We start from the raw sequence: 11673 nt of genomic DNA, 5'->3' as shown, positions 1-11673 counted from the left end.
TCTATTTTTCCACGTTCTTACAAAATTGTAATGGAATTACATTTCTCCGTCTTTGGCCAATAATTTTTCCTTTCATGAAAAAAAAGAATGGAACTCAATATCAACACAGCTCATTTGATGAATTTAGTAGCTACTTGTAAAACCAAAATTATCATTGGTTATCATCAATCTGTGATCTCATATTCTCATGTGCATGCGCATGCATAAAAACTTTTCATTTCTTTGGATATCTATTGCCTTTTTAAAGGCATTATACTATCTCTTCCAGGATAGTCATAATTTAGAGAATGTGGATCATAACTTCCTCTAGAGCGTTATAGAGTTTGGATCTTAATCTCCACTTTTGGGGGTTGAGTCATTTGGAACCTATACGTCTATCATGCTTAATGCATGAGACACCAAAATTCTCATGTCCGCAGATTGTCCTTTCTAGGATGTGTATCCATGCGACGACTGTCATGCTTCTGGCAAGCAACAATTATGCTTCAGGAATACAATAATTCAGTAGTGTCATATTCTTCTTCTTTCGAAAGACTGAATATTTTGAGTCTGAGGGTTTGCCACGCTTCAGGCGTGTAACAGATAATCATTTGCTGCCTCATTATATTGTCCAACATGGACATTAATTCAGCAAGTATATGTGATATTATCACTTTCATTGCATCATTAAATCATTCTCACTTCGTTTTTATATTGATTGCTTCATGAATCAAAATAAGACAAATTCTCTTATCAAAATGACAGTATGCAAATCATTCGGTAAACATATCCCCAGTAAAAGAGTTCTAAATATTGAATGATAGATGGTGAATCAAATCCAACATAAATTCCCAGTTTGTATCGATGTCTTATTTTAGTATGTTACGGTGTACTGCAGGCACATAGATAACACAACCAAAAACTCGTAAATGTGTAATGTTTGGCTGGTGCCTAAACACAAGTTGTACTGAGAAATATTGATAGTTGGCAACTAGTCTCAACCAAACTTAATAATGAATTATGTAAAATGGTATGTCCACATGTAGAAAACTTGCAATTTCGTTTTCATGAGCAGAGCGCAGGTAATCAATTTCATTTGCTTAATAAATAATTATGCTAAACCATTTTTGGGTATGGACATAAGGAACATGGTGTTCAACATCAATGCCCAGTGATATGCAATAATCATAAGACTTTGAGATGTAAACTCTTCAGCAAATATGCATTATATCATCATTTACATAAATCAATGAACTTCTGGTCCTTATTTAATAGCCTATGAATTGGGATTCTCATGGCCTTTATTACAATTAAGTTGTGACACTTCGACTCTTCAAACTTAAGGTACTCATCAAGGAACTTCATGTCCAATCTTGAGGATCTAGGGACTTCATGCCCGATCTTTAGGTTCTGATCTGTTCAAGGAACTTTGGGTCCAGTATGTACTCATCGTAACAAAAGAAGTACAATAAATAAATTAAAGTAATATGCGGTAATTCCAGCTATGGTAAATAAATTACCTTTAAGTAAATAAAGCTTGTGACAACGGTTTTGATTCAGCACCATTCACATAAATATCTTCTACCCATTGTAAATAAACAAAACTTGTGATAGGGCATTAAACCAACACCATGCACATAAATATGCCAAAACAGAAAAATGCAATGATTAAGTTCTCATCTTTTGCTTTTTCTTTTTCTTGGTCTGCCACTTCTTTTGTTTGATTCCTTTTATTTTTATTTTTATTTCACAGTTCTGAAGTCATTTTGGTTACTCATGAAATAATAGTAACAATAAGTTTTAATTGGTGTTCCTCCTCCAGTGAGTTTCAAAAGAGTCGAAATGGTTCCATAAGTTTTGGAGTCAAGAGTGTTTGCAACTTATGAGGAAATCAAACCGTTAGATTTAGCTCAAATTTTATTATGATATGGATAAGAGGATACCGAACAACTTTTGTGAAGAAACAATATTGATCTGAGCTACCGAAATGAAGTTTTGGTACTCATAGGGTGCCTGTCTAATTTTTTGCGGAAATTGGAAATTGGTTTGGTTTTTCTGTCATCTGGGATGATCGCACCGTTGGAATTTTCTGAAAATTTGATAGTTGTAGGTACTGGGCGGACGAACAACTTTGAAGAAGAAAATATTTCAATCCGAGTTCTGCAAGTTGAAGTCCCAAGGTTGTTTACATGGCTGTCAAATTCTCTATGAATTTTGAGTCTGTACTCTTTTGCTTCTGCAAAGGATGATATACAGTCATACAACAATATATATATTTGTGTGAACATGAAATTTTCCTGAAGCGAAAGAGACAAGAACAACGTGCACAAAATAATATTTGTATTTGATGATTTTGGGTTACAATCTCTCTCACATTTGATCATCTGATTCGATCTCCGTAAGGTGTGTATTTGTGGATGTGTGATTGATCCAAGAGCCGTCGAGGCTTGATCTTGGATGAACGTTCTTTAAGGGTCGTGGGCTTGATCTTTGAAGGTGGATTTGAGCAGATCTTCAAGGAGCCGTTGGGGCTTGATCTTGAGAATGAGTGTTTCTTCAAGGGCCGTTGAGGCTTAATCTTGAATAATGGTGATGAACGGATCTTCAAGGGCTTTTGGGCTTGATCTTGAAGAACAGTGATGAACGGATCTTCAAGGGCTTTTGGGCTTGATCTTGAAGGTGGATTTGATCCAAGTGCCGTCGGGGTTTGATCTTGGAAGAACGATGAACGAAGAACGAAGAACACTCTCTTCAAGGGCCGTCGGGGCTTGATCTTGAATTGGTGGATGATTGTTGATCCAAAGGGCCGTTGGGGCTTGATCTTAGGATGAACGATGAACGAAGAACGAAGAGCGAAGAGAGCTTTCTTGATTCTTCGGGAACCTAGATGCTTGAAAGCTTCGGAGTTTCAGAGCTTCAGAGCTTCAAGAATTTTGCCTAATGATTTTTGGTCCCCTCAAATGAATGAAATTGGCTTCTATTTATAGAATTTTCCAAGGCCTAATTTTGAATATAATATCCCAGATGAAATAAGTCGTTTCTGCCAGGTGTTGACACGTGTCATGTTTGATGACTTTTCCAACTTATTTCGATTTTTTGTTTAGACACACGCTACATGTAAAATTTATGTAATACATGAGCGTTGAAACTTTGATTTATCGATCAACATTTATTTACCGAAATTTTGATGTCTACAAATGCCCCTACTTCAAGGCGTGTCGTATACATGTGCTTGTCACGTGTAGGAGATGCGTTTTGAAGTCCCTTAATGTAGATGTCGATCCAAGGGCCATCGAGGCTTGATCTTGAATTGGGCTGGAGATTTCTTCAAGGGCCGTCAAGGCTTGATCTTGAATTTGTTTGGAATTTCTTCAAGGGCCGTCGAGGCTTGATCTTGAAGGTTGAAATTGGACCACAAGGAGCTTCATGTGGTAGATGATCTTTGGCTTGGGTAGTGGATGAATCGGCACGTATTTGTTTTTTGCACTTTGTTGACTTTCCATAGCTTTGATCTTGAACTGGGTTGGAGGATTTTCTGGATTCCTCCAATTGTTGATTTTCCACAGCTTATTCTTGAACTAGGTTTTGATTCAAGAGTGGTAGACACTTGATCTTGAATCGGACTTGTGATTTCTTCCAGGGCCGTTAAGGCTTGATTTTGAATTTGGCTGGAAGCTTCTTCAAGGGCCGTTGAGGCTTGATTCTTGAAGGTTGACTCGAATATATGGCAAGCAGGCAGGAGGTGAAGGTGACGACTTGTTGCTTTGTTCAATCTTTCTAATTCACACCTGAGCAGTTTAGTCAGCGGTATGATCTTCAAGATTGATGGGCTCTTCTTCCAGTTGGTGACTTGATCTTTAAGGATTTGATTCAAGGGTGGTGAATCGGCACGTGCAGCCCATAACGCCTAGCGAGTCGACCCAAGAATTTGAGGGTCAAAACGAGCCCACTACCCAGAGTGATTGCAACCCTGATGATATGAGATACTTTTGATTTTGAAGAAGTAGTGGATGAATCAGCACGTGCTTTGTTGCACTTGTCTCCACATGCTTCAAGGTATCATTTTCATTTCCTTTATCTGTTCCTCAGGCAGATGTGGCATCTTCTCGAGTTCCTCATCTCAGACTCCTTCTACTGAGTTGACTGTGCACGCTGCATTATTCTCTGCTTGTTTCTTCAGGCAGATGTGGCAGCTTCTTGAGTTCCTCAGCTCGGACTCCTTCTGCTGAGTTGACTGTGCAGACCGCATTCTTCTCTGCTTGTTTCTTCTGCACGTTATCTCCACATGCTGCAAGGTATCATTTTCACTTGCCTTATCTGTTCTCCAGGCAGATGTGGTAACTTCTTTGGAAGTACAGCAGCAGTGGGAGACGAGTACTCGAGAGCAGTGCTAGGTAGGCAATCAGGGAAGGGTTCCAAGCAGTCGGTTCCTTACCCAAGTTTGAGTGGAGGTTCCGGCATATTGTTTTCTTTATCCTTGTCTTTGTAGGTAAGAACAAGGACAAAGGAAAGGACAGGGAGAACGCATGATATGAGATACTCTTGCTTTCTACCCTGGTGATATGAGATACTTTTGCTTTGGAGTCATTGGCTTGCAGAGGTACCCCAAGGAATAAGGAACACTAGGTAACTCGAGAGGCTTCGTTGGGAAGGCATTCTCGGAGATGAAGAAATGTTCTGTATGTCTGCCTTGCTATGTAGGGTGAAGGTGGACAGTTATAGGAAGTCCTTTAATACTTGTAGAGGTACTATTCTTTCACTCGTGTCGGCAACCAATGCGTGATTGATCGGTATGGCTTCACGTGCTTTCTTCTTTATCAGAAATCTTCGACAAATTGTTCGTAATTTCCGCCAAGCTGAGTGTGCATGTGACAGGTGTTGACGAGGCTGAAAAAGACTGGCGCCTCTTCGATATCTGGGATCGGCGCTTCGACAAATTGCCCGTGATTTCCGCAAAGCTGAGTTTGCATGTGACGGGTGCTAACGCGTCTGGAAAAGCAAGATGCTTCTTCGATTTCTGAGCTTGCCTCTTCAATTTTTGAATTGGCCTCTTCGAATTCTGAGCTCGCTTCTTCAATCTCTGAAATCCCGTCGAGTGTTGATTTTTATAGAGGCACGCAGTTCGTTTCAAAGCACACTTGAATTTTTTGCTTGTAGAAAACTCCCTTCTTGCACTTCTAAGATCTTGATTTGTCCGACCTCTTCTTTCTTCAACACCTTTGAAAATGTCTGGACCCTCCGACCGTCGTTTTGATTTAAATCTTGGTGAAGAGGCAGTCCCGCCTTCTCCAGACAACATATGGCGTCCATCTTTCATATCCCCTACTGGTCCTCTTACCGTTGGGGATTCGATGATGAAGAATGATATGACCGCTGTGGTGGTGGCCCGGAACCTTGTCACTCCCAAAGATAATAGACTACTTTCCAAACGGTCTGATGAGTTGGCTGTTAAGGATTCTCTGGCTCTCAATGTGCAGTGTGCTGGTTCTGTGTCTAATATGGCCCAACGCCTATTTGCTCGAACCCGTCAAGTTGAATCATTGACGGCTGAAGTGATGAGTCTCAAACAGGAAATTAGAGGGCTTAAGCATGAGAATAAACAGTTGCACATGCTCGCACATAACTATGCCACAAACATGAAGAGGAAGATTGACCAGATGCAGGAATCTGATGGTCAGATTTTACTTGATCATCAGAGGTTCGTGGGTTTGTTCCAACAGCATTTGCCTTCATCTTCTGGGGCTGTACCGTGTAATGAAGCTCCAAATGATCAACCTTCGGTGCATCCTCCTCCTGGGGTTCTGCCGAGTGGTGAGGTGCCAAGCAGTCAACCTCTGGCGCCTCTTCTTCCTGGAGCTTCACCGAGTGGTCAGGCTTCACACGAGCAACCTTCGTGAAGGCTCCCTCCTGTTTGTTCTTTTTTTTTTTTTACTGCTGTAAAATGTACATTTCTGTAACTTTTCAAAGAAATCAATAAATGAGCCTTATTTCATTCTTTGTGTGTGTGTGGGTATATATATATATATATTTATTTATTTATTTAGTGCCAAAAGCATAAAGGAAATTTTTTATTTAATTTTTTTTATTTTATATATTTTTTTTTTGCAGATGGTGACTAATGCACCATCCTTTTATTATATATATATATATATATATATACACACACACACACACACATATGGATATATATTTTTTAATCATTGTGCACCCATTTTTTTTCACATGGTGCCAGAGCACCAAACATCAAACATTTTTTTTAATTATATATATATATATATATATACTTTTTTTTTTCTTCGGTGGTACTCACACATACCACATCAAAAAAAAATTTTATTATATTTTCTTCTTTGCTTTTGGTGGTATTTACACATGGTGCCATGATGAATCAGGATTCCATTTTTTCACATGGTGCCAGAGCACCAAAGACTCCACTATTCCTTCTTTTTTTATTGTATTTCTTTCTGTATAAATTAGGATGCTTGGCTGAGGGATTTGCAGGGAGCGGAGTAGAGCGCAGGCGACGTTCTCTTTTGCTGTGGCGGTCTCCGTCTTGAGCGACTGAACCAGCGGCTTGATTGCTCCCGACGAAGCGATGAGCTCCTTATTCTTGTCATACAGCGAGAGGTTGAGAATCGCGGTGACGCCGTATTCCTAGAGCTGGAGATCAGACGACGATATGAGCGAAATCAATGGCTTAATCGCACCGTTTTGAGCGATTTTGAGCCGATTTTCAGACTTGTTCTTGGCGAAGAGCCTGATTTCCATCGCTGCCTGCTTCTGCGCCTCAGTCGAATCGGCCTTGAGCACGACGACGAGCTGTTGAATTATATAGTCGGAGTTGTCGGAAGCGTAGGCAATCAGAAGCCGCCGGCTCTGGGACGATGTCGTCGGGGACTCTTCGGATCTATCGCTGTTATACTCGCTGAAAGCATAGGAGTTATCGTCGTTGCTCAGATCACTGAAGTTTCTCCCCATGTAACTGAAATTCGCTGGATTTTCCATCTCCACATCTGAAATTCAGAAATTTCTCAGCCCTCAATGAATAAAACCGTCACCTAAAAACTAATCGAATCGGCGAAGTTCGGGGTCTGATTCGGGTTCTGATTCGAATTTGGTGGTTGGGGCCATGGTGAGGTATGGTGACTTGGGCTGAGAAGCGGAGCATCTTTGCTGGGCAGAAGGAGAGGGAGAGCCAAGTGGTGACGGGCGCTTTCATACTTCTCAACACTGGTGAAGAGATAATCCAATCAACGCATGGGTTTCTAAGCACTATAGCATTCAAACTTGGCCTTAAAGCTTCAACAAATTATGCCCTAGAGGGATCAATTGCTATTGCTGGAGCTGCAATTCAATGGCTTAGAGACAGGCGTTGGTGACGCGGCAGTGGAGGATCAAATTCCGTCTGCAATTTCCAGGAGTCGCGAAACCAGCTAACAACTTAGAAACCCGTGGATGATCGAGAGCGGGACACAATCGAAGCCCTCTGATTGGTGATTTCGTCGACCTCGATGACGATCCAGACGACGTCGTACGACACCAGCATGAGCGTGTGCATAACGCCAATCAAATGCAGCCTGGAAGGTTAGAGCATAGGTAAGAGTAAAAGTTGAGGGCGTTGGGAGTACTAGAGCTTTGGGGATCCATAGAGGAAGAGCACCGGTGGGCCTGCTTCTATTGAATAAAAGTTGGCGGCGATGGGCCTGGTGTTGGTCTTGATGCAAGCTTGGGCTTAATGTTGCTTTGGAGAGATCTGGGTTTGGTTGAAGAGGTACGGTGAAGTCGTGGGCGAGGGAGATGATGGATTGGGCTTGGAGGCTGCCACTTGGGCCTGGATGGCCTCCTTTTGAGAGGCTTGTTGCTGATGGATATACATACATATATATATATATATATTTGTATGTATATGTATGTAAAAGAAATCTCTTTTTTTTTTTTTTTTTTTTGATGTGACTGAAAGTACATAAAACATGTGTATTTTTTCTTTTGTAATAAAATTGACCTTCTTCAATAAAACATTTATTTTTTATTTTGATGTGACTGTACTCGAAGTTGAACGTTCGAGTTGCCTACGTACCCTTCCAAAGAAGAGATCAAGTCATAACGTAGTTCAAATACTTTTTTTTTTTTTTTTTTTTTTGGTATTTTCTTTTGGTGCCGTTTGCAGTTTTAACTCGTGCAGGCAAGGAGCGTGTCTTGGTGCCATTTGCAGTTTCAGCTCGTGCAGGCAAGGAGCGTTGGTGTTGCCTTTTATGCTCGTGCAGACCAGGAGCTTTGTGTCATGCAGGCGAGGAGCCTCGTGTCCTACAGTTTAGGCTCGTGTGGACAAGAAGCTTTGGTTCGTGCAGTTTAGGCTCATGCGAACAAGGAGCATTGGTTCGTGCAGTTTAGGCTCGTGCGAACAAGGAGCATTGGTGTTGCCTTTTATGCTCGTGCAGACCAGGAGCTTTGTGCCATGCAGTTTAGACTCGTGCGGGCGAGGAGAATTTTTTTGGTAGATTTGTCAAGCAATTTTGGAGAGGCGTTCCTCACAATTTTCATAGCAAGGAGCTTTGACCACGTGATTGAAGAAGTCTTCGGGCAAGAAGTCGCGCATCGTGATGGCAACGGACGATCTTTGTGTCGTAATTTCATCATCTTCAACATGTTCACGTTGCTTTGAAGGTTGACAGAGCTGCTTTGCCCCATTTCCGATTGGCGGACTTGTGGAGAAGACGTATGCTTCTTGTGCAATTTCTTAGGAGTGACTTGAGTCCATCCTTCAACTTTGCTTATCTTTGAGGATGCCCCCTGCGGTTGAGGTGAAAACTTTGAGTTGGAATAGCCAAAAGTGATGGTGGTATAGTTTGACTTCACCACATCGTCAAGATCTAGCTCGATGATTCCTTTTTGAGCCAGCTTCATGATGAGATTTTTCAGCACGAAGCACTTTTCTGTTGGATGACTGATGAAGCGGTGGAATTTATAGTACCTTGGACTGTCAGTGCGATTCATCTCTTCTGGCCGTCTGCACTCAGGCAAGCCGATCACCTTCTTTTCCAGCAAGTCTTCTAACATGGCAACCACATCAGAGTCGGGGAATGGATAAGTTTTCTCCTCAAGCTCCTTCAAAGTGCGTCTACGTATCTCTTGATCACGAAAGCCTTCGGCTTGAATCGCCTTGCCTCGTGTAGGGATTTTGACGGGAGTTGTGTTGACCGTCATTACTTCCTTGGTGGATTTCCACGCAGCCTTCTCCACCTTTGTCTCAAGAACTTTGTCAATCTTGTAGTCAGAGATCGGTTCTTTCTTCCCATGATGGGCGATGCTCAACTCCATGTCATGGGCGCGGGTGGCCAATTCCCCGAAGGTCCGTGGTTTAATGCCTTGAAGGATATATTGCAAACCCCATTGCATGCCTTGGATGCACATCTCGATTGAAGAGGTTTCCGAGAGCCTGTCTTTACAGTAGAGGCTTAGAGTGCGCCATCTGTTGATGTAGTCAATGACTAGCTCGTCCTTTCACTGCTTTGTGCTCGTCAGTTCTAGCATGCTCACAGTGCGGCGGGTACTGTAGAAGTGGTTGAGGAATTCCCTTTCCAACTGTTCCCAGCTGTTGATAGACTCGGGCTCCAGGTCTGTGTACCACTCAAAGGTGTTTCCTTTTAGTGAGCGCACAAACTGCTTGGCGAGGTAGTCCCCTTCGGTCCCTGCGTTGTTGCAAGTTTCAACAAAATGGGCAACGTGCTGTTTTGGGTTTCCCTTTCCATCAAATTGCATGAACTTTGGCGGTTGATAACCCCTCGGCATTCTTAAGGCATCGATCTTCTTTGAATACGGCTTCGAGTACAACCCGGAGGTATTTGAGCTCCCTTCGTACTGTGCCTTGATGGTGTTGGTGATCATCTCTTACAGCTGCTGGATAGAAAGAGATCCCATGAGTGCCGCTGCTTGGTCTGGCTCCGGCTTTACATCGATTCTTTCCACCGTAGGCTCATTTTCTGGGTTAGGGTTCTCGCTGTCCTGTGGCTCCAGTCGGCTGACGAGTGCAGCGATTTGCAAGTCTTTTTCTTCCACAATCTGTGTTAGCCTTGCAATCGCTTTATTCATTTGAGCCAGTTGTTCTTCGATGGAGGTAACGCCGATAGTCATGACTTGTGCGACCAATAGACGTGACTTTCCTTTAGACATCCAGGATGCCGATGAAGAACGTTGTTGGCTTCTTTGGGACGTCATCTTGTATGCCTCAGCATCATGCTTCGGTGCCCCCAGCGAGGTCAGGTTGATGACGGACTCGCGTCTTTGATGCTCCCCTTGCTCCTTTAAAGGCACCAATTTTGAAGTGGTATGTTGAGGAGCGGTTGTGGCGCCAATGGATGCTCCGTTCATGGTGGAAGTGCTCAGGCTTCTTCCCTTTGTGAGAACGGCTTGTCCTTTGCTTGATGCCATTGATTTTGGAAGTGTGCTTGAATTTCTTGAATGGAGAAAGAGATGAGAGGTAGAGATCGTCCCACTGGGCGTGCCAATTTGTGAACACGAAATTTTCCTGAAACGAAAGAGACAAGAACAACGTGCACAAAATAATATTTGTATTTGATGATTTTGGGTTACAATCTCTCTCAAATTTGATCCTCTGATTCGATCTCCGTAAGGTGTGTATTTGTGGATGTGTGATTGATCCAAGGGCCGTCGAGGCTTGATCTTGGATGAACGTTCTTTAAGGGCCGTGGGCTTGATCTTTGAAGGTGGATTTGAGCATATCTTCAAGGAGCCGTTAGGGCTTGATCTTGAGGATGAGTGTTTCTTCAAGGGCCGTTGAGGCTTGATCTTGAATAATGGTGATGAACGGATCTTCAAGGGATTTTGGGCTTGATCTTGAAGAACAGTGATGAACGGATCTTCAAGGGCTTTTGGGCTTGATCTTGAAGGTGAATTTGATCCAAGGGCCGTCGGGGCTTGATCTTGGAAGAACGATGAACGAAGAACGAAGAACACTCTCTTCAAGGGCTGTCGGGGCTTGATCTTGAATTGGTGGATGATTGTTGATCCAAAGGGCCGTTGGGGCTTGATCTTAAGATGAACGATGAACGAAGAACGAAAAGCGAAGAGAGCTTTCTTGATTCTTCGGGAACCTGGATGCTTGAGAGCTTCGAAGTTTCAGAGCTTCAGAGCTTCAAGAATTTTGCCTAATGATTTTTGGTCCCCTCAAATGAATGAAATTGGCTTCTATTTATATAATTTTCCAAGGCCTAATTTTGAATATAATATCCCAGATGAAATAAGTCGCTTCTGCCAGGTGTTGACACGTGTCATGTTTGATGACTTTTCCAACTTATTTCGATTTTTTGTTTAGACACACGCTACGTGTAAAATTTATGTAATACATGAGCGTTGAAACTTTGATTTATTGATCAACATTTATTTACCGAAATTTCGATGTCTACAATTTGCTTCAAGAAAATCAGTAGTACAAAGATTTTAAGATGAAATGAAAAGATTTTCTTATCTGTGAGATTCTGTGCGACATAGGTGAACATGATTTGTGGCTTTGTGCTTTCCACTGGCACAAGAGCTTCTCGTGTTGATAACGTGTTGTAAAATGGATGGTGTGTGAGTGGGATAAATAAATAAGACACAAAATTTACGAGGTTCCTCTACAGTCAGTGTGACTGAAGTACGTCCTTGAGGCAATAGTGATGCTTTCCATTTATAATC

The 11673-nt window shown here is 42.3% G+C and overlaps 1 protein-coding gene across 1 annotated transcript; it reads right to left on the bottom strand.

Annotated features, from left to right (window-relative positions):
• Positions 1–6633: 6633 nt before the first annotated feature.
• LOC126601654 (U-box domain-containing protein 12-like) lies at positions 6634–6957 on the bottom strand. The gene has a single exon (XM_050268399.1). It carries the CDS (start codon positions 6955–6957, stop codon positions 6634–6636), a length of 324 nt encoding a protein of 107 aa, XP_050124356.1.
• Positions 6958–11673: the final 4716 nt, after the last annotated feature.

The sequence above is a fragment of the Malus sylvestris genome, chromosome 2 (genome assembly GCF_916048215.2).
Source record: "Malus sylvestris chromosome 2, drMalSylv7.2, whole genome shotgun sequence".
Taxonomy (NCBI): domain Eukaryota; kingdom Viridiplantae; phylum Streptophyta; class Magnoliopsida; order Rosales; family Rosaceae; genus Malus; species Malus sylvestris.
This window is presented reverse-complemented; position numbering and strand designations above follow the sequence as displayed.